Source organism: Oncorhynchus kisutch, linkage group LG17 (assembly GCF_002021735.2).
Source record: "Oncorhynchus kisutch isolate 150728-3 linkage group LG17, Okis_V2, whole genome shotgun sequence".
NCBI classification, from domain to species: domain Eukaryota; kingdom Metazoa; phylum Chordata; class Actinopteri; order Salmoniformes; family Salmonidae; genus Oncorhynchus; species Oncorhynchus kisutch.
In genome coordinates this window covers 35,591,724-35,617,242 of record NC_034190.2, presented here as the reverse complement: position 1 = coordinate 35,617,242, position 25,519 = coordinate 35,591,724, and the positions used below count along the sequence as shown (strand labels likewise).

At 46.1% G+C, this 25,519-nt stretch overlaps 1 protein-coding gene across 10 annotated transcripts in view; it reads left to right on the top strand.

Annotated features, from left to right (window-relative positions):
• LOC109906928 (microtubule-actin cross-linking factor 1) overlaps positions 1-25,519 on the top strand; it is a 284,319-nt gene that overhangs the window by 101,545 nt on the left and 157,255 nt on the right. For 9 of the 10 annotated variants that reach the window (XM_031793708.1, XM_031793709.1, XM_031793712.1 and 6 more), the window contains 2 exons: positions 13,980-14,041; positions 22,117-22,206. In XM_031793708.1, the coding sequence (XP_031649568.1) occupies positions 13,980-14,041; positions 22,117-22,206 (152 nt within the window). Of the gene's footprint in view, positions 1-3,397; positions 6,274-13,979; positions 14,042-22,116; positions 22,207-25,519 lie in introns of those variants that run through there. The other variant, XM_031793713.1, reaches the window with a different exon arrangement.

Genomic DNA, 25,519 nt, shown 5'->3' with positions numbered 1-25,519 from the left:
AACCTGAGCCGACCACCCTCCTTCAGCTCCTGCTGGCTTTCGCCGATTCTGCCTTTACTCTCCAGAAGTTGCCCGGTACAGACTACACGAGGTGTCGGCAACTTTTTTTTAAAAATGTGGAATGCCAATTTATCTTACTGTTTCTACCGATCTGCGTGCCAGTTAACGTCCACAGATGGACCGGACTGGACCAAATTGGACACCTACTCATTCAAGGGTTTTTCTTTATTTTTACTATTTTCTACATTGTAGAAATTGAAATGACACATATGTTATCATGTAGTAACCAAAAAAGGTGTTAAACAAATCAAAATACATTTTATATTGGAGATTCTTCCAAGTAGCTACAGTTGAAGTCGGACGTTTACATACACTTAGGTTGGAGTCATTAATACTTGTTTTTCAAACACTTCACAAATTTCTTGTTAACAAACTGTAGTTTTGGCTAGTCGGTTAGGACATCTACTTTGTGCATGACACAAGTAACTTTTCCAACAATTGCTTACAGACAGATTATTTAACTTAGAATTCACTGTATCACAATTCCAGTGGGTCAGAAGTCTACATACACTAAGTTGACTGTGCCTTTAAATAGCTTTGGAAATTCCAGAAAATGATGTCATGGCTTTAGAAGCTTCTGATAGGCTAATTGACATAATTTGAGTCAATTGGAGGCCTACCTTCAAACTCAGTGCCTCTTTGCTTGACATCATGGGAAAATCAGAAGAAATCAGCCAAGACCTCCACAAGTCTGGTTCATCCTTGGGAGCAATTTCCAAATGCCTGAAGGTACCACGTTCATCTGTACAAACAATAGTATGCAAGTATAAACACCATGGGACCACGCAGCAGTCGTACCGCTCAGAAAGGAGACGCGTTCTGTCTCCTAGAGATGAACGTACTTTGGTGCCAAAAGTGCAAATCAATCCCAGAACAACAGCAATGGACCTTGTGAAGATGCTGGAGAAAACGGGTACAAAAGTATTTTTATCCACAGTAAAACGAGTCCTATATCGACATAACCTGAAAGGGCGCTCAGCAAGGAAGAAGCCACTGCTCCAAAACCGCCATATAAAAGCCAGACTACGGTTTGCAACTGCACATGGGGACAAAGATCGTACTTTTTGGAGAAATACCCTCTGGTCTGATGAAACAAAAATAGAACTGTTTGGCCATAATGACCATCATTATGTTTGGAGGAAAAAGGGGGAGGCTTGCAAGCCGAAGAACACCATCCCAATCGTGAAGCACAGGGGTGGCAGCATCATGTTGTGGGGGTGCTTTGCTGCAGGAGGGACTGGTGCCCTTCACAAAACAGATGGCATTATGAGGCAGGAAAATTGTGATTATATTGAAGCAACATCTCAAGACATCAGTCAGGAAGTTAAAGCTTGGTCACAAATGGGTCTTCCAAATGGACAATGACCCCAAGCATACTTCCAAAGTTGTGGCAAAATGGCAACAAAGTCAAGGTATTGGAGTGGCCATCACAAAGCCCTGACCTCAATCCTATAGAAAATTTGTGGGCAGAACTGAAAAAGTATGCGCGAGCAAGGAGGCCTACAAACCTGACTCGGTTTCACCAGCTCAGGCCAAAATTCACCCAACTTATTGTGGGAGGCTACCTGAAACATTTGACCCAAATTAAACCATTTAAAGGCAACGCTACCAAATACTAATTAAGTGTATGTAAACTTCAGACCTACTGGGAATGTGATGAAAGAAATAAAAGCTGAAATTAATCATTCTCTCCACTCTTATTCTGACATTTCATGTTAACATAAAGTGGTGATCCTACCTGACCTAAGACAATGCATTTTTACGAGGATAAAATTTCAGGAATTGTGAAAAACTGAGTTTAAATGTATTTGGCTAAGGTGTTTGTTAACTTCCAAATTCAACTGTACCCTTTTGCCTTTGACAGCTTTGCACGCTTTTGGCATTCTCTAAACCAGCTTCACCTGGAATGCTTTTCCAACAGTCTTAAAGGAGTTCCCACATATGCTGAGCACTTGTTGGCTGCCTTTCCATCACTCTGCGGTTCAACTCATCCCAAACCATCTCAATTGGGTTGAGGTCAGGGGATTGTCATCTGATGCAGCACTCAATCACTCTCCTCCTTGGTCAAATAGCCCTTACACAGCCTGGAGGTGTGTTGGGTCATTGTCCTGTTGAAAAACAAATGATTGTCCTACTAAGTGCAAATGGGGGATGGGATAGCGTATCGCTACAGAATGCTGTGGTAGCCATGCTGGTTAAGTGTGCTTTGAATTCTAAATAAATCACTGATATTGTCACCAGCAAAGCACACCTCCTCCTCCATGCTTCAGGGTGGGAACCACACATGGGGAGATCATCCGTTCAGCTACTCTGTGTCTCACAAAGACAGGGCTGTCGCAACAGATTTTCACCGGTCTAATGTCCATTTCTAATGTCCATTTCTTGTGTTTCTTGGCCAAGCAAGTCTCTTCTTGTTCAGCCATAAAGCTCTGATTCACACTGTCTCATCTGAACAGTTGCTGTTGAGATGTGTCAGTAACTTGAACTCTGAAGCATTTATTTGGGCTGCAATATCTGAGGCTGGTAACTAATGAACTTATCCTCTGCAGCAGAGGTAACTCTGGGTCTTCCTTTCCTGTGGCAGTCCTCATTAGAGAGTTTCATCATAGTGCTTGATGGTTTTTGCGACTGCACTTGAAGAAACTTTCAAAGTTCTTGAAATGTTCCGTATTGACTGACCATGTCTTAAAGTAATGATGGACTGTTGTTTCTCTTTGCTTATTTGAGTTGTTCTTGCCATAATATGGACTTGGTCTTTTACCAAACAGGGCCATCTTCTGTAGACCCCCCCACCTTATCACAAGTAATTGGCTCAAACGAATTAAGAAGGAAATAAATTCCACATCACTTTTAACAAGGCACACCTGTTAATTGAAATGCATTCCAGTTGACTACCTCATGAAGCTGGTTGAGAGAATACCAAAAGGGTGTCTACTTTGAAGAATCTCAAATATAAAATTGTTCGATTTGTTTAAAAAAAACATTGGTTACAACATGATTCCATATGTGTTATTTCCTAGTTTTGATGTCTTCACTATTATTCTACAATGTAAAAAAATAAAGAAAAACCCTTGAATGAGTAGGTGTCCAAACTGGTATTGTGCGTTTCGACTGAACGACTGCAGACGTAACCTTACGAAACCAAACATGCGTCCCCATAGTGCCGGTTATCCTATACATAGATACACAGCATGTCCTCCAGATGTTGCAGTCCTAGTACACTGCCCATTTATATCAGTCTTATATCAGTCTTTTCAAGTCACAAGGAGCCCAAATTCGATCTATGCTAACCTGATGACCGCTCCTCCAGAGAGCTACCAAGGGGGCCCTGGTAATTGGGGAAGGTTTATGATGCAGACAGGAGCGGAGTATCGACACAGGTTTAGAAAGACAGTTATCTGATACAACAGTGGTTTGGATATTGAATATTGCAGGTGGATACTTTGGGGAATATTGCTTCATGGTGTGGTTGGTTTTTAGATTTGCTATAGGAGTTAATTGACCATTTTATAAGGCCTATATGGTCATAGTAAAGCGGGTGGAGAGGGATAGATGTGAAGAGAGGAGGAAGTTGTACCAGTCTGAGTGCCACTCCTGACGGAGAGCGATGAACAACCCTGGGACATTTTGATGACTGTGGGAAGGGAGAACGTCCAAGGGAAATGGGATGACATCACACTAAAACATGGAGAAGAGAAAAGAAGATCGAGGGCGAACAGCAGCAGGAAGAAGAGAACTTGGGGAGCGGTGACTTCCTCTGTTTTAATTGGAGGAGAGGAGCGACGGGGGGAGAGAGATTAGACGTGATAGCGAGAGAGAGCGAGGGAGAGGGAGGGAGCGAGGGATAAGCATACTGCGTGGCATTAAGAGCGTAAGCTCTGTCTGGTATTTATAGTTTGGAGGGCCGAGGGAGAAACGGAGCGAAGGAACAGCTCTCTCGCTCTATAAACGCAGGAGAGAATCATCCTTTAAAAATAAGAGTGGAGTGAACAGAGGGAAAGGCACAGAACAACAAAAAAAAGAACGAGAGATGAGGATTGGATATGTGGAGAGATTAGAGGTCACTGTAGGAGGAGGAAAACGAGGCTACTCGAGTGACACACCGTCAGGAAGAGGAGGAGAGGACGAGTGTGTTTTGGACCGTTCCAACAGAGTGTGCTGTCGTCACGAGTGTGTGCGCGCGTCACTGCTTTCGTTGGGGTCGACCAGGTGTGTCGTGTCCAGCTCTTTTGTATGCTAAACTATAGGTCTTAGTATTTCCGTAAGAAACTACAGATTAATACCAGCGTGTGGACTCTTAGTGCTAATGGCACTGTTCCGCTCGCGTGTTGCCTTCAGTGTTGTTCTACGAAGCTAAGTTGCTGCAGCGGTTTTTGCTGACTCACCGTTTCAGTACTACTATTGATTTGAGTTGCTGTTGCTTAAATTGAACCATGACTGTGCAGAAGTTATTGTAGGCGCTAGCGTTTTGAAAGGTTTTTGACTCTTATCTCTGCAGCATCGACAGATTTGAAGGGAAAAGGCCGTTGTATCTAGGGAATGCTTAGTCATAGAAAAGGGGGGTTACACTGAAGGATGAGTCGACGCTGGGGATTTAGAGTGCTGAGACAAAAAGTGTGTTTGTTCCGGTCTGTGAATGTTAGTGGGTGTGTGTGGTTCCATGGGAGGGTGGTTCTACGCTGAAGACCCTTCTTGTTTACTGGTAACTGGTGCTTGTGCCAGTCTGCTTTGAACCAGCCTGGAGAGGAGTCAAGAAATCTGACGACCTCATACACACAGATACACACCACAGCCCTGACCCAAAGCATAGAATGATACAAATGTCTCATTGACCAAGGCTGCTACTCAGATTATTATGATTATCTGAAGTAGGTTCTCTGTCTCTGTCTCTCTGTCTCGGGCTGCTTTCCTGTATTTATTAAATCCGATGACACCACAAGGCTTTGCAGATCTTTTTGTGATCAGATGAGAGGTCTAGAACCCACAACACTCACTGGCAGAAAGCACCATGACTGGTGTCTCTGCACTGGACAGCCAGGGGGTTTCTTCTGGGTTTTTGGTAAATTTATGTTCCCAGGCCAATAAAGAGGAAAGAGAAAGCTAAATATTATAATGATCTTGGTTACAGTCTAGAGCTAGCAGTGTCTGGTTTCTGTTAGTCAGGGAGGTGTGTGTGTGTGTGTGTGTGTTCACATGGCAACCGACTGGAATCAAAACACTGGAGTCTGCCGATTGCTTGAGTGGATGACATCATCATAAAGGGACACTTCCAGGACCATAAACGAGCACGTTCTCTTTTTGACTTCCTTATCATCTACCTTAACCAGCGTTTCTCTACAGGTACTTTACTCCCCTTGCTCTCGAAGACTGAAGAAGGAAAAACCATCTCATTCACAAGTGTCAACGGCAGACAGTTTCCTCAACCTGCTGTTGCCACATCTTGGCAGGATACAAATCTCAACCGGAGGACTGCAGAGACTTTTTAAAGAGCGGGAGGGAGAGAGCGAGAGCGAGAGAGAGGCTGTGTGAAGGAGGGAGAACCGCAGCTCTGAACTTGCTCTGCAGAGCCACTGCTTGACAACTGCATGTTAGTTCACAAGGTGCCTGTCTTGCACCAGGAATAGTGTGAGCGCGAAAGGGAGCGAGAGACTATGCCTCAGACCAGTGAGGTAGCAGGGGACAGGAGTGCCTGAGGGAGTGCGAGAGAACAAGAGTGGAAGAAGCTTGGAGAGGCGGTCCTTATTCCCCGGAGGGAGGGGAAACCTGTGACTTTGACACACACGTGTGACTGCTCCGACAGAGAGCTGGCGTAGAGTTTTGAAATGGCAGCGACAGCAGGACTGGCGGAAGGAGAGGGGAAACTAGGGAGCGACAGAAAGAAAGAGGCGACCCAGAAATATGTCCCTCTGCTTGCCTGAGACGCCGGGAGACTTGTCCTTTTTGGGGGAATCAAATTCATTGGGATAGACTCTTGTTTTGACATTTGTGGAAACTGGAATAGCAATTTGTTTACATTGCCTCTGGTTTGATGCCTGACTTTGGAATGACACATGTGGACTTACGCTGGGGGAGAAATGAGGAAGTGCTTGTAGGAGCCAGGTAAAGGAAAGGGGAAGGAAATGCAGAGAGGTGGAACGGTAACAAGGATGTGGCAGGACTACTGTAACGAGTGCAGCCTCAATGCTCACCTGCACTCTCTCATGTGCTGCGCAGGTCAGTGCCGGTTCAGGTTGGTTCATGTAATGTGTGTTTCTGAGAAAGACCGTATGCGTTTCTATGCAATTTTATACAACGGGTAGGTCTCATCCTGAATGCTGATTGGTTAAAACCGCATTCAACATCGTCTCGGGCCTAACAACACGGGTGCCAATATATCCCCCAAACACTGGCTTCTCGGGCATTATCACATAGAGTATGCATGTGTCAAGCATTGTACAGTCGGAAAGTGTTTACATAGGCGAAATAAAATGTGTGTGTTTGTCTGTGTGTGTAGGCTGTTATCGTGTGTGTTCTGTGTTTTGTACACTGGTAGAGTTGTCTGTACTGTTGACAACTCCTTGTGCTGTTTGTGCACTATAATCAACCAATGTTGTTTATAGTGTGAAGACACTAGTGGTAGTGTGTGAGCGTCATTTCTGTGTGTTGTATTTGGACAGTGTGGAGGGGTGTATAACGCTGAACAAGGTCTCTCTTTGTGGTGAAATGTGTGCCTCTCCGTGGCTGTCACACATGCAAACACAGCACACACACCACCTTGTTGGTTTATAGGCTCTTCCCATGGCAATAGGGCTGTGACTTATGGAATTTCAGGTGTCGGTGATTGGTGTCATCGGCATAGCCAGCTGGGCGGAGGGGCACAACGTTAGCATCGAAACGACCTTGGCCTAACTGTCGTGCTCATAGGCGCGTGAGTTACAAGTTTGGGGAGGTACATTTTCACCTTACAAAGCATTCCATGCAGCATTCCATTTGCATACTTATGAAAGTTATGATTTCCTTATGTGATTAGTAAATTGAATAGTCATAATTTAAGCTAATAATTTAACTCCCCATCACAGTTCAGTGGCAATGGACGTGTCCCCCACTGGCAGTTGTCAATGTGGCGCACCGTGTTAATTCCTGTCTCAACCTCTAGGGGGCACCATGCTTTTTTTATACAGTGTCTTCGGAAAGTATTCAGACACCTCGATTTTTTTTTGCTCCACGTTTTGTTAATTTTTACAATAAGGCTGTAACCTATTACATTGTTTGTCCCCTCAAACTACACACAATGCCCCATGATGACAAAGCAAAAATAGGTTTTTAGTAATTTAGCTAATTTATATCAAATAAAAAATGGAAATATCACATTTACATAAGTATTCAGACCTTTTTAATCAGTACTTTGTTGAAGCACCTTTGGCAGCGATTACAGTCTAGAGTCTTCTTGGGTACGACGCTACAAGCTTGGCACACCTGTATCTGTCAGGTGGGATGGGGAGTGATGCTGCACAGCTATTTTCAGGTCTCTTCAGAGATGTTTGATCGAGTTCAGGTTTGGGATCTGGCTGGGCCACTCAAGGACATTGAGACTTGTCCCGAAGCCCCTCCTGCGTTGTCTTGGCTGTGTGCTTTGGGTCGTTCACCCCAGTCTGAGGTCCTGAGTGCTCTGGAGCAGGTTTTCATCAAGGATCTCTCTGTATTTAACTTGGCGCCGACAGAGATGGCCGCCTCGCTTCGCGTTCCTAGGAAACTATGCAGTTTTTTGTTTTTTTACGTGTTATTTCTTACACTAGTACCCCAGGTCATCTTAGGTTTCATCACATACAGCCGAGAAGAACTACTGAATATAAGATCAGCGTCAACTCACCACCAGTACGACCAAGAATATGTTTTTCGCGGATCCTGTGTTCTGCCTTACAACCAGCGCCACGGGATGGTTCCCATGCAGCGACCCAAAAGAACGACTCAGAAAAAGAGGGAAACGAAGCGGTCTTCTGGTCAGACTCCGTAGACGGGCACATCGTGCACCACTCCCTAGCATTCTTCTTGCCAATGTCCAGTCTCTTGACAACAAGGTTGATGAAATCCGAGCAAGGGTAGCATTCCAGAGGGACATCAGAGACTGTAACGTTCTCTGTTTCACGGAAACGTGGCTCACTGGAGAGACGCAATCCGAAGCGGTGCAGCCAGCGGGTTTCTCCACGCATCGCGCGGACAGAAACGAACATCTTTCTGGTAAGAAGAGGGGCGGGGGCGTATGCCTTATGGCCAACGTGACATGGTGTGATGAAAGAAACATACAGGAACTCAAATCCTTCTGTTCACCTGATTTTAGAATTCCTCACAATCAAATGTAGACCGCATTATCTACCAAGAGAATTCTCTTCGATTATAATCACAGCCGTATATATCCCCCCCCAAGCAGACACATCGATGGCTCTGAACGAACTTTATTTAACTCTCTGCAAACTGGAAACGATTTATCCGGAGGCTGCATTCATTGTAGCTGGGGATTTTAACAAGGCTAATCTGAAAACAAGACTCCCTAAATTTTATCAGCATATCGATTGCGCAACCAGGGGTGGAAAGACCCTGGATCATTGTTACTCTAACTTCCGCGACGCATATAAGGCCCTGCCCCGCCCCCCTTTCGGAAAAGCTGACCACGACTCCATTTTGTTGATCCCTGCCTACAGACAGAAACTAAAACAAGAAGCTCCCACGCTGAGGTCTGTCCAACGCTGGTCCGACCAAGCTGACTCCACACTCCAAGACTGCTTCCATCACGTGGACTGGGAGATGTTTCGTATTGCGTCAGCCAACAACATTGACGAATACGCTGATTCGGTGTGCGAGTTCATTAGAACGTGCGTTGAAGATGTCGTTCCCATAGCAACGATTAAAACATTCCCCAACCAGAAACCGTGGATTGATGGCAGCATTCGTGTGGAACTGAAGGCGCGAACCACTGCTTTTAATCAGGGCAAGGTGTCTGGTAACATGACTGAATACAAACAGCGCAGCTATTCCCTCCGCAAGGCTATCAAACAAGCTAAGCGCCAGTACAGAGACAAAGTAGAATCTCAATTCAACGGCTCAGACACAAGAGGCATGTGGCAGGGTCTACAGTCAATCACGGACTACAGGAAGAAACCCAGCCCAGTCACGGACCAGGATGTCTTGCTCCCAGGCAGACTAAACAACTTTTTTGCCCGCTTTGAGGACAATACAGTGCCACTGACACGGCCTGCAACGAAATCATGCGGTCTCTCCTTCACTGCAGCCGAAGTGAGTAAGACATTTAAACGTGTTAACCCTCGCAAGGCTGCAGGCCCAGACGGCATCCCCAGCCGCGCCCTCAGAGCATGCGCAGACCAGCTGGCCGGTGTGTTTACGGACATATTCAACCAATCCCTATACCAGTCTGCTGTTCCCACATGCTTCAAGAGTGCCACCATTGTTCCTGTTCCCAAGAAAGCTAAGGTAACTGAGCTAAACGACTACCGCCCCGTAGCACTCACATCCGTCATCATGAAGTGCTTTGAGAGACTAGTCAAGGACCATATCACCTCCACCCTACCTGACACCCTTGACCCACTCCAATTTGCTTACCGCCCAAATAGGTCCACAGACGATGCAATCTCAACCACACTGCACACTGCCCTAACCCATCTGGACAAGAGGAATACCTATGTGAGAATGCTGTTCATCGACTACAGCTCGGCATTCAACACCATAGTACCCTCCAAGCTCGTCATCAAGCTCGAGACCCTGGGTCTCGACCCCGCCCTGTGCAACTGGGTACTGGACTTCCTGACGGGCCGCCCCCAGGTGGTGAGGGTAGGCAACAACATCTCCTCCCCGCTGATCCTCTACACTGGGGCCCCACAAGGGTGCGTTCTGAGCCCTCTCCTGTACTCCCTGTTCACCCACGACTGCGTGGCCACGCACGCCTCCAACTCAATCATCAAGTTTGCGGACGACACAACAGTGGTAGGCTTGATTACCAACAACGACGAGACGGCCTACAGGGAGGAGGTGAGGGCCCTCGGAGTGTGGTGTCAGGAAAATAACCTCACACTCAACGTCAACAAAACTAAGGAGATGATTGTGGACTTCAGGAAACAGCAGAGGGAACACCCCCCCATCCACATCGATGGAACAGTAGTGGAGAGGGTAGCAAGTTTTAAGTTCCTCGGCATACACATCACAGACAAACTGAATTGGTCCACTCACACAGACAGCATCGTGAGGAAGGCGCAGCAGCGCCTCTTCAACCTCAGGAGGCTGAAGAAATTCGGCTTGTCACCAAAAGCACTCACAAACTTCTACAGATGCACAATCGAGAGCATCCTGGCGGGCTGTATCACCGCCTGGTATGGCAACTGCACCGCCCTCAACCGTAAGGCTCTCCAGAGGGTAGTGAGGTCTGCACAACGCATCACCGGGGGCAAACTACCTGCCCTCCAGGACACCTACACCACCCGATGCTACAGGAAGGCCATAAAGATCATCAAGGACATCAACCACCCGAGCCACTGCCTGTTCACCCCGCTGTCATCCAGAAGGCGAGGTCAGTACAGGTGCATCAAAGCTGGGACCGAGAGACTGAAAAACAGCTTCTATCTCAAGGCCATCAGACTGTTAAACAGCCACCACTAACATTGAGTGGCTACTGCCAACACACTGTCAATGCCACTGACTCTACTCCAGCCACTTTAATCATGGGAATTGATGGGAAATGATGTAAATATATCACTAGCCACTTTAAACAATGCTACCTTATATAATGTTACTTACCCTACATTATTCATCTCATATGCATACGTAGATACTGTACTCTATATCATCGACTGCATCCTTATGTAATACATGTATCACTAGCCACTTTAACTATGCCACTTTGTTTACATACTCATCTCATTTGTATATACTGTACTCGATACCATCTACTGTATCTTGCCTATGCTCCTCTGTACCATCACTCATTCATATATCCTTATGTACATATTCTTTATCCCCTTACACTGTGTATAAGACAGTAGTTTTGGAATTGTTAGTTAGATTACTTGTTGGTTATTACTGCATTGTCGGAACTAGAAGCACAAGCATTTCGCTACACTCGCATTAACATCTGCTAACCATGTGTATGTGACAAATAAAATTTGATTTGATTTGTAGTTTGAGGCAAAGATGAACGGATCAATTCTGAACGGATCAAAGTCTCCCAGTCCCTGCCACTGAATAACAACCCCATAACATGATGCTGCCACCACCATGTTTCACTATAGGGATGGTGCAGGTTTGCTCCAGATGTGACGCTTGGCAATTCAGGTCAAAGAGTTAAATCTTGTTTTTTATTAGACCAGAAAATGTTGTTTCTCATGGTCCAAGTGGGCTGTCGTGCCTTTTGCTGAGGAGTGGCTTCCGTCTGGTCACTCTACCATAAATACCTGATTGGTGGAGTGCTGCAGAGATGGTTGTCCTTCTGGAAGTTTCTCCCATCCCCACAGAGGAGCTCAGTCAGAGTGACCATCCTGTCACCTCCCTGTCCAAGGCCCTTCTACCCAAATTGCTCAGTTTGCCTGAGCGGCCAGCTCTAGGAAGAATCTTGGTGGTTTTAAACTTCAGAATGACGGAGGACACCTGTGTTCTTGGGGACCTTCAATGCTGCAGACATTTTTTGGTACCCTTCCCCAGATCTGTGTCTCGACACAATCCTGTCTCACTCTACGGACAATTCCTCCGACCTCATGGCTTTGTTTATGCTCTGACATACACTGTCAACTGTGGGACCTTATATAGACAGTTGGGTACCTTTTTCCAATCATGTCCAATCAACTGAATTTATCCCAGGTGGACTCCAATCAAGTTGGACAAAGATCTCAAGGATGATGAATGAAAACAGGATGCACCTGAGCTACATTTCGAGTCTGGGGTCTGAATACTTATTTAAATAAGGTATTTCTATTTTTATATAGAAATGTACATTTGCAAAACATTTTAAAAAACTGTTTTCGCTTTGTCATTATGGGATATGGTGTGTATGTAGATTGCTGAGTACTTAAAAAAAAAACGTTGTAAAAAACGCTGTAACGTAACAAAATGTGGAAAAAGTGAAGGTCTGAATACTTTCCCGAAGGCACTGTATACTGTTAACAATAGCAGATTTTTATGACTACAAAGCCTAACCCAAATGTCACAAAGAAAGCATAGTGTTTATACTGAGCAGGCTAGGCTAGCGTACCAGGCAGGTTTGTTAACTGAGGTGTGCTTTCCTGTTGAAACAATTTAGCAAGAGCATGTTGAAATGTGTGTGTGTGTGTGTGTGTGTGTGTGTGTCCCATGTTCATAATGAGTCGTATAGTGTGTGTCACCACTGGGTTTGACTGCGTGCAGGTGTTTGACCAGCATTTCCACTGTAAAAAATATTGTTTGAACAGACAAGCTTTTGAAGTGTTTTCTCGTCAAATATCAGTCTGTCGTTATCAAAAAGAGACCACTAACAGATATAAAAGCTCACTAAGACCACTTGTGTTTGCAAACTGGGAAACGTGTGCGAGAGAGTGTGCGTTCACACCAGTTTTTAACGTGGTGTGTAACGTATGTAGACCGATCTCCCTCCACATGGCCCGCTCGTTGTCAGAGCGTCACCACAGCAACCACGTCAGCTGTGGAGCCTATTGGAGTCAAGTTGGGGAAGTACCAGCAGGAACTATTTCTCTGATTGGTTGGTGCAAAGCAGAGAAGGGGAGAAAGCAGTCACAAGGTAGCCATGCTATAAAGATCAAGTGTGCTAATATTGCCAAATATGATATATTCTCATTATAGGGGGTTAAGATATACAGTTGTATGTGGGTTTTGGGTAGTGGTTCAAATCACGTTAGCTGTTAAATACCTCCATAACTTATGTACTTTCTAACATTGCCAGATGGTAACAACCAGGGAAAGCGGGAAGAGGCATTCCATTGGAGGGAGTCGGGTATGAACAGGAAGGCAGGAAACGCAGGCCTACCCGTTTGCATGCCATACATAGAGACCCAGATATGAGAAGAGGAGGCTCCATGGGTTGTGGGGGAGGGGGAGATAACCGCAACGAAGCCTGCCATCAGGCTCTATTCTGGGCATCGCTGTGTCACTCCTCTGGCTTCTGGATGACGCGGTCTGAACTGGGCTCAGAACAGGCAAACCGAAATAGGCTGAGAGAGGGGGAAAAAAGTGTGTGTGTGGTGGAAAAAGAGTGAGTGAGAGGGAAAGCTTGAGTACATTATTTTTGGCGATATTGAATAAGCGAGCGCTCGCGTGAAAGATAGTTCACAATTGAGTCGTAGCGTGTGTGAACAAAAGGGGAGGGTGTGTGAGGATAATCTCATAGCAGCTCTATGCCCGTCAGTCTTTGGCAGAGGGAAGTTTGAATGAGAGAACATGTAAACGTTTTTGTCAACACTCCTATTGACTATGCAACCCACATTACTGTCAATATAAAGCTCACCAGCCTATAATTTCACTGAGGTTAATTGATATAATAGGATCATTGATCCTCTATGGCGTTTACTGTAGCTGGGTGGAATGCATCCTATGCTGTCACCAAAGACGCTGCAGTGTCGACAAATGTACTACTCGCACAAAACAAAAGGCATGACGAGGCAAATGTCTTCCAGACGCTACCAAGGCAGCAGACATTTGCTGTTGAGTCCTCCCAGTTCAGACAAATAGATTTTAGTGGAACACTGCCTGAAACAGACAGCTAGCCTGGTTAAATCGGGCTCAACGCTGCACTCCTAGGCTACCAGACCGCTTCGGTACAGAGAAGTGTTTCAGGGCGATGGAGAGTGCATCTAACAAATACAGTACTGAGGAATGACGCTGCACTATACGTGTTGTATAATGAACTCGCTCTCCTTTTTCTCTCTCTTGCTCCTTCTTTTCTTCTCCAGATGAGCGAGACCGGGTGCAGAAGAAAACGTTCATGAAATGGGTGAACAAACATCTCATCAAGGTACAGTACAGAATCGCAGCATCATTTTTTTGGGGGGGGTTGGTGGGGGGTTGTGGCACAATTGGGCAAATACACACACACACACACACACACACACACACACACACACACACACACACACACGCAGAGACCGATTGTGACTCAGACCATCATAGAAAGGAATCAAGTAGAATAGTAGTGCTATATTATTTGTTAAATTCCACACAGTGCCTCCAGCACTGACTCTGTTTTTGTTTACTGTGTGCCTGTGTCTGGCTAACATTCTTCTCATTACTCTGTGGGAGCAGATGCACTGAGTTAATAAGGCTGTTATTATTTGTCTAATAGTATGATTAGAGGCAGTAGCAGGCTGAGGTGACCAGGTGATATTACTGCGTCTGTCTGGCATTAAATTAATGTAATAGTTTATGACTGGAAGTAATGGATTTGTCTGTCTCGGCTGTTGTCTGTATGGGGTTGTCGGTCTTGGTGCTAGTTTGTTCCAGACTTTCTCTTTCTCTCTTTTCTATGTCTGGGTGCTCTCTCTCTCTCTCTACGACTTATCTAAAGTATTAATTAAAAAATAAAGTCAGTCTGTTAGGGTTGGGTAGTATTCCAAATGTTATATATCGTCATACCGTCCTTCTCTCATCCAGGGATTTACTGTATTACCGGTTTAGTACATAAGGGGATGCCAAGACAGGCAGTCCAGCTCATTACATTTTTTACTAGGATTAAATGTCAGGAATTGTGATAAACTGAGTTTAAATGTATTTGGCTGAGGTGTACATGCATGCATGCATACATACACACACACACAAACAAACAAACAAACAAGCAAACAAACAAACCAACACAAACAAACCCAGCATCCCGGAGTCGCCTCTTCACAGTTGACGTTGAGACAGGTGTTTTGCAGGTACTATTTAATGAAGCTGCCAGTTGAGGACTTGTGAGGTGTCTGTTTCTCAAACTAGATACTCTAATGTACTTGTCCTCTTGCTCAGTTGTGCACTGGGGCCTCCCACTCTTTCTATTCTGGTTAGAGACAGTTTGCTGTTCTGTGAAGGGAGTAGTACACTGCGTTGTACGAGATCTTCAGTTTCTTGGCAATTTCCCGCATGGAATATCCTTCATTTCTCAGAACAAGAATAGAATAGAGTTTCAGAAGAAAGCGCTTTGTTTCTGGCCATTTTGAGCCTGTAATCGAAAGCACAAATGCTGATGCTCCAGATGCACAACTAGTCTAAAGAAGGCCAGTTTTATTGCTTCTTTAATCAGAACAACAGTTTTCAGCTGTGCTAACATAATTGCAAAAGGGTTTTCTAATGATCAATTAGCCTTTTAAAATGATAAACTTGGATTAGCTAACAACGTGCCATTGGAACACATGAGTGATGGTTGCTGATAATGGGCCTCTGTACGCCTATGTAGATATTTCATAAAAAAATAGTTTCCAGCCACAATAGTCATTTACAACATTAACAACGTCTACACTGTTTCTGATCAATTTGATGTTATTTTAATGGACAAAAAATGTGCTTTTCTTTCAAAGACACAGACATTTCTAAGTGACCCCAAACTTTTGAACGGTCGTGTACAACTTACTCAACAAGGACTATCCTGAAGCTATGCGCCATAAGAGGAAAGACCCTTATCCCAGCCATGAAATCTGCGTAGGGACATTGTTTACATCCGCATGACAGGCTCATTGTCCCCCCTCCCTTCCAAAAGTCTGGGAAGGATGAGAGAGCCAAGCCTATGGGGTTGGAGCTTCAACCCCGCAGCACACACACACACACACACACACACACACACACACACACACACACACTTACACACACCAGCTAATTAATGGACTGCTGAATGTTTTTTGTTTTTTTCCCCTCTTGCTTTGCTTGCTCTTTTCCATACTATTACCATCTTTAAGCTACGCAGGAGAGGGCTGAAAATAGCTCATATTAAATATATGTAGTCTTAGAAATTAGGTTAATTAAATCAATTTGCTAACATCAGATAATATTCATATATTAGCCATTTCTAAGACTCGCTTCGACAATTCATTTGGTGATACAGCAAGTAGCAGTACAAGGATATAACATCTACAGAAGAGACAGGAATGCTTATGGGGGAGGTGTTGCTGTGCATTGGGAAAGTGTTCAGACCCCTAAAACTTTTCAACATTTTGTTTTTTTTTCTCTCATCAATCTACACACAATACTCCATAATAACAAAGCAACAATTTGGCAAATTTATCTTAAAGAAACTGGAAATTCACATTTACATAAGTATTCAGACCCTTTACTCAGTACTTTGTTGAAGCACCTTTGGCAGCGATTACAGCCTTGAGTCTTCTTGAGTATGACGCAACAAGCTTAGCACACCTGTATTTGGGGAGTTTCTCCTATTCTTCTCTGCAGATCCTCTCAAGTTCTGTCAGGTCGGATGGGGAGCGTCGCTGCACAGCTATTTTAAGGTCTCTCCAGAGATGTTCAAGTCCTGCTCTGGTTGGGCCACTCCAGGACATTCGGAGACTGGTCCTGAAGCCTCTCCTGCATTATCTTGGCTGTGTGCTAAAGGTCGTTGTCCTGTTGGAAGGTGATCTTTCGCCCTAGTTAGGTCCTGAGCACTCTGGAGCAGGTTTTCATCATGGATCTCTTTGTACTTTACGCGATCCTGACTGGTCTCCCAGTCCCTGAAAAACATCCCCACAGCATGATGCTGCCACCACCATGCTTCACCGTAGGGATGGTATTGGCCTCGTGATGAGCGGTGCTTGGTTTCATCCAGATGTGACACTTGGCATTCAATCCAAAGAGTTCAATCTTGGTTTTATCAGACCCGAGAATCTTGTTTCTCATTGTCTGAGAGTCCTTTAGGTGCCTTTTGGCAAACTCCAAGTGGGCTGTCATTTGCCTTTTACTGAGAAGTGTCTTCCATGTGGCCACTCTACCATAAAGACCTGATTGGTGGAATGCTGCAGAGATGGTTGTCCTTCTGGAAGGTTCTCCCATCTCCACAGATGAACTCTGGAGCTCTGTCAGAGTGACCATTGGGTTTTTGGTCATCTCCCTGACCAAGGCCCTTCTCCTTCGATTGCTCAGTTTGTCTGGGCGGTGTGCTCTAGGATGAGTCTTGGTGGTTCCAAACTTCTTCCATCTAAGAATGATGGAGGCCACTGTTCTTGGGGACCTTCAAAGCTGCAGAAATGTTTTTGTACCCTTCCCCAGATCTGTGCCTTGACACAATCCCGTCTCAGAGCTCTCTGGACAATTCCTTCTACCTGGTGACTTTGATTTTGCTTTGACATGCACTGTCAACTGTGGGACCTTAATATAGACAGGAGGGTGGGTTTTTCCAAATCATGTCCAATCAATTGAATTTATCACATGTGGACTCCAATCAGGTTGTAGAAACATCTCATGATCAATGTAAACAGGATGCACCTGAGCACAATAGAGTCTCATAGCAAAGGGTCTGAATTCTTATGTGGATATTTAAGATATCTTTAATCCATTTGCAAAAAAAATCTGGGTTATTGTGTGAAGATTGAGGAGGATTTAAAAAAGACAAAAATGTAGGGAAAAAATCCAGACTAAAGCGATACGTCTTCAGTCTCTTGTAGTCTAGTATGGAATAGAATGAATCATGCATGTTCCTTTTTCTCTTCCTGTCCTATCAGCCTAGTTCCTCTGTACTGTTGACGTTCCACTCGAGCGCAGGCGTTTACGTAGCACAGAGCTTCATGGCTGTTCAGTAGAGATGCTGACAGAGTACAGGTGACGTGACCCAGTCGCTCCACCTGTTCTTGTGTTTGTCTTGGCTCTCTGTTAATCACCCGACTGCACCCATGTTTATAATGCAACCAAATCCTCACATCAGCTGACAGACAGGTAGGTGGCTGTGGTCGGGGTGTGTGTCGTCATGTGGTCGGTTCGGTGTGTATGGCTGCCTCTGGGAGTGTGTTGTACAGATCAAACACACATCCATATAAACACTGCCCTCACTGTGAACTGTGGTTTTCGGGACCTGTGTTGACAGCTTGCCAGGAACACAACTAGGGCCTGTTTCCCAAACACAGATTTAACCTAGGACTGGACTATATAAGCATACTAAATGTAGAATCGACATTTTAAATGGCTTTTCAAATCAGAACTAGGCTTAATCTGTGTCTGGGAAACTGGACCAATACCAGACAACAGGCCCTTAGACACACATACAGTGGACCAATACCAGACAACAGGCCCTTAGACACACATACGGTAGACCAATACCAGACAACTGGCCCTTAGACACACATACAGTGGACCAATACCAGACAACTGGCCCTTAGACACACACATGCAGTGGACCAATACCAGACACACACATACAGTGGACCAATACCAGACAACTGGCCTTTAGACACACACATACAGTGGACCAATACCAGACACACACATACAGTGGACCAATACCAGACAACTGGCCCTTAGACACACACATACAGTGGACCAATACCAGACAACAGGCCCTTAGACACACATACGGTAGACCAATACCAGACAACTGGCCCTTAGACACACATACAGTGGACCAATACCAGACAACTGGCCCTTAGACACACACATGCAGTGGACCAATACCAGACACACACATACAGTGGACCAATACCAGACAACTGGCCTTTAGACACACACATACAGTGGACCAATACCAGACACACACATACAGTGGACCAATACCAGACAACTGGCCCTTAGACACACACATGCAGTGGACCAATACCAGACAACTGGCCCTTAGACACACACATACAGTGGACCAATACCAGACAACTGGCCCTTAGACACACACATACAGTGGACCAATACCAGACAAGGCAGGTAGCTGTGGGATTGATTGAATATTGCTTTTTGAATCTGAGAGACAGAGAAATGGTTCCAGTAAATTGAGCGACGATGACCACACCCTCTCTCTCTTTCTCAACTTCTTTCCCTCCCTCTCTCCATCGCTCGCTCCTCTCTTCTCTCACTCTCGCTCCTCTCTTCTCCTTTTTCTCGCTCCTCTCTTCTCTCACTCTCGCTCCTCTCTTCTCTCACTCTCGCTCCTCTCTTCTCTCACTCTCGCTCCTCTCTTCTCTCACTCTCGCTCCTCTCTTCTCTCACTCTCGCTCCTCTCTTCTCTCACTCTCGCTCCTCTCTTCTCTCACTCTCGCTCCTCTCTTCTCTCACTCTCGCTCCTCTCTTCTCTCACTCTCGCTCCTCTCTTCTCTCACTCTCGCTCCTCTCTTCTCTCACTCTCGCTCCTCTCTTCTCTCACTCTCGCTCCTCTCTTCTCTCACTCTCGCTCCTCTCTTCTCTCACTCTCGCTCCTCTCTTCTCTCACTCTCGCTCCTCTCTTCTCTCACTCTCGCTCCTCTCTTCTCCTTGCTCTCGCTCCTCTCTTCTCCTTGCTCTCCCTCCTCTCTTCTCCTTTTTCTCGCTCCTCTCTTCTCCCTTTTCTCGCTCCTCTCTTCTCCTTTTTCTCGCTCCTCTCTTCTCCTTGCTCTCGCTCCTCTCTTCTCCTTTTTCTCGCTCCTCTCTTCTCCTTTTTCTCGCTCCTCTCTTCTCCTTGCTCTCGCTCCTCTCTTCTCCTTGCTCTCGCTCCTCTCTTCTCCTTTTTCTCGCTCCTCTCTTCTCCTTGCTCTCGCTCCTCTCTTCTCCTTGCTCTCGCTCCTCTCTTCTCCTTGCTCTCCCTCCTCTCTTCTCCTTTTTCTCGCTCCTCTCTTCTCCTTTTTCTCGCTCCTCTCTTCTCCTTTTTCTCGCTCCTCTCTTCTCCTTTTTCTCGCTCCTCTCTTCTCCTCGCTCTCGCTCCTCTCTTCTCCTCGCTCTCGCTCCTCTCTTCTCCTTTCTCTCACTCCTCTCCTCCTTTCTCTCGCTTTCGCTCCTCTTTCTCGCGCTCCTCTCCTCTCTTTTCCCTCTCGCTCCGTTCTTTTCCCTCTCTCGCTCCGTTCTTTTCCCTCTCTCGCTCCTCTCTTTTCCCTCTCTCGCTCCTCTCTTTCTCGCTCGCTCTCCTCTCTCCCCCTACTCTGTTATCGCACGAGACGACATCATTTCCAGTCAGAAGTGGTAACTACCCCCCTCATGATACACTATATTCCAAAAGTATGTGGACACCTGCTCGTTGAACATCTCATTCCAAAATGTGATTATGTAACCTGTCAGCAACGGGTGTGGCAGAGATAGCCCAATCCACAAACACTCTATATATACACAGAAGTATCTGTTATTAAGACTAAATTGCACATCCCTTCTTTTTCATCACACCCTTAGGCCGCGCTTCAACACAGATGGATAGAGGGTGTGAGAGAGGGAGAGTGTGAGAGAGGGAGAGACTAAAAGAAGGCAGAGGGAGAGAATAAAGGAGAGAGCAGGGCAACAGAAGGATGTGAATAAAGTTTCCAGATGGCTTCTTATCTCGTTTTTTGTAACCTTAAGTGGGATTGGACTATTGAGATGCACCCAGGGGGAGAGCTGACCATTGAACAACAGAACACAGAGTTTTGGATTGTGAGATTAAAAGGCACAATCCGCCCTCTGCTGGAGGAATGTGGAATTTACGCTGTTGCAGTTCAGGGTTGAAATGCAGTGAAATGTTGTTTTTTTACAGCTTGTGCAGTTTGCTGGACTGCGTTGTGTAATGCGATGTCGCACAGTGGTCCTCAAACATATTTGTGTTGTGAATGTGATCTGTGACGGTTTAAGATCATTCTGGGTGGTGAGGATCAGTCTTGGCCTACCATGACTAGCCATAGCACAAGAGGACTCCAGTTTAAATCAAACACTTCACCCCAGCCAATAGAATTTAAGTCCGGTCGGTACACATACACTCCTCTGCCTCAAGCCCCTCCCCTTCAGCTGTCAATCACTCCAAGGTAACTAACAGCACTGTGGGAGTGTAATCCCCCAGGTCTGTGATAGGGCTGCATTGACCTGCACCATCGTTTCACACGGAGGACTCCTGTCCTCTTTTAAAGACTAACTTTTGTTTCTCTCAGTTTTGTTTTCTATCTCCTAATAACGTTCTTAGGTTATCCGTCACTCAACGCAGACCAAGGATAGAACACAAGCAAGAGTGTCTACGTCTCCTCGTAATGAGTCGCTAGTTCATCTGTCTTCCAGAAACCAAAGCCTATTCAAATGTTATGTTGCACTCAACTGCCTTCTTCACTCAGCTTTTTATCTGTACTCCTCATGTTTATGCATCTCCCTGTCATCCTCATTTCCTCTCTGTGTGTCTCTCCGGGTAGATGTACGTTTAATGCAATTGCGTGGAGGTTGTGGTGGTTCGTGAAGAGTTTTTATTGGGGGGGTGAATGTGGTGTTTTTAGTGTCATGAGGATGTCTCAAAAGTAAGACAAAAAGTCTCTCTCTCTGCCTTAGGTTAAACCACAAGTCATGGTTAGTAATTAGCCTCTCCTCTCTCTAGATGTCCAGCCTCTCCTCTCTCTAGATGTCCAGCCTCTCCTCTCTCTAGATGTCCAGCCTCTCCTCTCTCTAGATGTCCAGCCTCTCCTCTCTCTAGATGTCCAGCCTCTCCTCTCTCTAGATGTCCAGCCTCTCCTCTCTCTGGAGATGTCCAGCCTCTCCTCTCTCTGGAGATGTCCAGCCTCTCCTCTCTCTGGAGATGTCCAGCCTCTCCTCTCTCTGGAGATGTCCAGCCTCTCCTCTCTCTGGAGATGTCCAGCCTCTCCTCTCTCTCTCTCTCTTTAATTCCTGGTTCTTAGCACTGAGCTACAGTTTTTAGCCTAGACATTGGGAGTCCATCAGCAAGGTCTGAAAAGATGGCCCATTTTCACACAAAAGGTGATGAAATAGGCCTGCCAAAGCTGCGGAGTCGCCGTGCCAACGGTTGTCCCCGGACACCCTGGGCCAAGACGTCACATGGGGTCACAGCCGGAGCACGTGTTTTGTTGTCCTGGAAACTAGGGTCCCTAGCGGCATTGCTTATGGCAACAGTAATTTGTAAACACTGGGATGATATGAACAGGATGAGTACGTAATTAACTCTCTTTTTCTTTCCCCCCTCTTTTCTCTCTGCCTCTCTCTCTGCCTCTCTCTCTTCCTCTCCATCAGGTGAGGAAGCACATCACAGACCTGTACGAGGACCTGAGAGATGGACACAACTTGATCTCCCTCCTGGAGGTCCTCTCTGGAGTCACCCTGGTAAGACACACACAAACTCACCAAGACGCACCCAGTCACAAACCTTCACACCTTGACGACCATTAGTCATGCCCTGGTATATATACACCCTCCAGACACACCCTCCAGACACACCCTCCAGACACACCCTCCAGACACACCCTGAAACGCACCCTCCAGACACCCTGAGACGCACCCTCCAGACACCCTCCAGACACACCGAGACGCACCCTGAGACACACCCTCCAGACACCCTCATGTTGAAAGACATCCTCAGAGCAGATCTTTAAGTGAACTTGGGTATATTGACACATATCGTTCTCTAATAATGTCAATATTACATTGAGGGACATGCATGTGTCCCTATCTGAACTTTGACTGAAGGCCAATGGGCCCTGGTCAGTGCTAGTGTAGTATGTAGGATGCCATTTCAGATGCAGATAAAGACTTGCTTGGAGCGCATGATGACTCATTGTAACTCAGTGACAGGCGGGTGTATTAACATGATGACTCATTGTAACTCAGTGACAGGCGGGTGTATTAACATGATGACTCATTGTAACTCAGTGACAGGCGGGTGTATTAACATGATGACTTATTGTAACTCAGTGACAGGCGGGTGTATTAACATGATGACTCATTGTAACTCAGTGACAGATGGGTGTATTAACATGACTCATTGTAACTCAGTGACAGATGGGTGTATTAACATGACTCATTGTAACTCAGTGACAGATGGGTGTATTAACATGATGACTCATTGCCCTCTAGTGACTCCCCATCCCACATGAGGGAGCGTAATCATCGCCTGACACTAATTAGCATAATGCAACGGACATAAATATTCCTAGAAAATATTCCTATTCTTGAACATCACAAATGAAATATATTGAGACACAGCTTAGCCTTTTGTTAATCACCCTGTCATCTCAGATTTTCAATATATGCTTTACAGCCAAAGCTAGACAAGCATTTGTGTAAGTTTATCGATAGCCTAGCATAGCATTTTGTCCAGCTAGCAGCAGGTAACTTGGTCACGGAAATCAGAAAAGCAATCAAATTAAATTGTTTACCTTTGATGAGCTTCGGATGTTTTCACTCACGAGACTCCCAGTTAGATAGCAAATGTTCCTTTTTTCTAAAAAATATTATTTTTGTAGGCGAAATAGCTCCGTTTGTTCTTCACGTTTGGCTGAGAAATCGCCCGGAAATTGCAGTCACGAAAACCGCGAAAAATATTCCAAATTAGCTCCATAATATCGACAGAAACATGGCAAACATTGTTTATAATCAATCCTCAAGGTGTTTTTCAAATATCTATTCGATAATATATCGATCGGGACAATTCGTTTTCTCAGTAGGACCGATTGGAGTAATGGCTACCTCCAGTATTTTACGCGAGAATCTCTCTAGGAGCATCAGGTGACCACTTGCGCAATGTAGCCGCTTACAGGTATTCTTCAACATAAATGCGTAAAACTAAGTCACAATGCTGTAGACACCTTGGGGAATACAGAGAAAAAGTAATCTGGTTGATAGCCCATTCACTGCTCAATAGGGACGCATAGGAATGCAGCGCTTTCAAAACATGAGGCACTTCCGGATTGCATTTTTCTCAGGCTTTCGCCTGCAACATCAGTTCTGTTATACTCACAGACAATATTTTTTCAGTTTTGGAAACTTTAGAGTGTTTTCTATCCTAAGCTGTCAATTATATGCATATTCTAGCATCTTGTCCTGACAAAATAGCCCGTTTACTACGGGAACGTTTTTTTATTCCAAAAATGAAAATACTGCCCCCTAGTCACAACAGGTTATTAACATGACTCATTGTAACTCAGTGACAGACGGGTGTGTTAACATGATGACTCATTGTAACTCAGTGACAGACGGGTGTATTAACATTAAAAGACTGACTGGTCCACCTACTGGCTTCTTATACTGTTTGTGAGACGTATTCACCTCACAGTTCAATCACTGAGTGTGTTACTGTGAGGGGGGGGGAGAGTGCGTTACTGTGAGGGGGGAGAGAGTGCGTTACTGTGAGGGGGGAGAGAGTGCGTTACTGTGAGGGGGGAAGAGAGTGCGTTACTGTGAGGGGGGAAGAGAGTGCGTTACTGTGAGGGGGGAAGAGAGTGCGTTACTGTGAGGGGGGAAGAGAGTGCGTTACTGTGAGGGGGGAAGAGAGTGCGTTACTGTGAGGGGGGAAGAGAGTGCGTTACTGTGAGGGGGGAGAGAGTGCGTTACTGTGAGGGGGGAGAGAGTGCGTTACTGTGAGGGGGGAGAGAGTGCGTTACTGTGAGGGGGGGGGGGAGAGTGCGTTACTGTGAGGGGGGGGGGAGAGTGCGTTACTGTGAGGGGGGAGAGAGTGCGTTACTGTGAGGGGGGAGAGAGTGCGTTACTGTGAGGGGGGGGGAGAGTGCGTTACTGTGAGGGGGGGGGAGAGTGCGTTACTGTGAGGGGGGGAGAGTGCGTTACTGTGAGGGGGGGGGAGAGTGCGTTACTGTGAGGGGGGGAGAGAGTGCGTTACTGTGAGGGGGGGAGAGAGTGCGTTACTGTGAGGGGGGGAGAGAGTGCGTTACTGTCGGGGGGAGAGAGTGCGTTTCTGTGAGGGTGTGTGTTTCTGTGAGGGGGAGAGTGTCTGTTACTGTGAGGGGGGGAGAGTGCGTTTCTGTGAGGGAGTGCCTTTCTGTGAGGGGGGGAGTGTTACTGTGAGGGGGGGAGAGTGCGTTTCTTTGAGGGGGGGAGAGTGCGTTTCTTTGAGGGGGGGAGAGTGCGTTTCTTTGAGGGGGGAGAGAGTGCGTTTGAGGGGGGGAGAGAGTGCGTTACTGTGAGGGGGTGAGAGTGCGTTACTGTGAGGGGGGGAGTTTCTTTGAGGGGGGGAGAGTGCGTTACTGTGAGGGGGGGAGAGTTACTGTGAGGGGGGAGGGAGTGTTTCTGTGAGGGAGTGTGTTTCTGTGAGGGAGTGTGTTTCTGTGAGGGAGTGTGTTTCTGTGAGGGAGTGTGTTTCTGTGAGGGGGGAGAGAGTGTTACTGTGAGGGGGGGAGAGAGTGTTACTGTGAGGGGGGGAGGGAGTGTTACTGTGAGGGGGGAGGGAGTGTTTCTGTGGGAGTGTGTTTCTGTGAGGGAGTGTGTTTCTGTGAGGGAGTGTGTTTCTGTGAGGGAGTGTGTTTCTGTGAGGGAGTGTGTTTCTGTGAGGGAGTGTGTTTCTGTGAGGGAGTGTGTTTCTGTGAGGGAGTGTGTTTCTGTGAGGGAGTGTGTTTCTGTGAGGGAGTGTGTTTCTGTGAGGGAGTGTGTTTCTGTGAGGGAGTGTGTTTCTGTGAGGGAGTGTGTT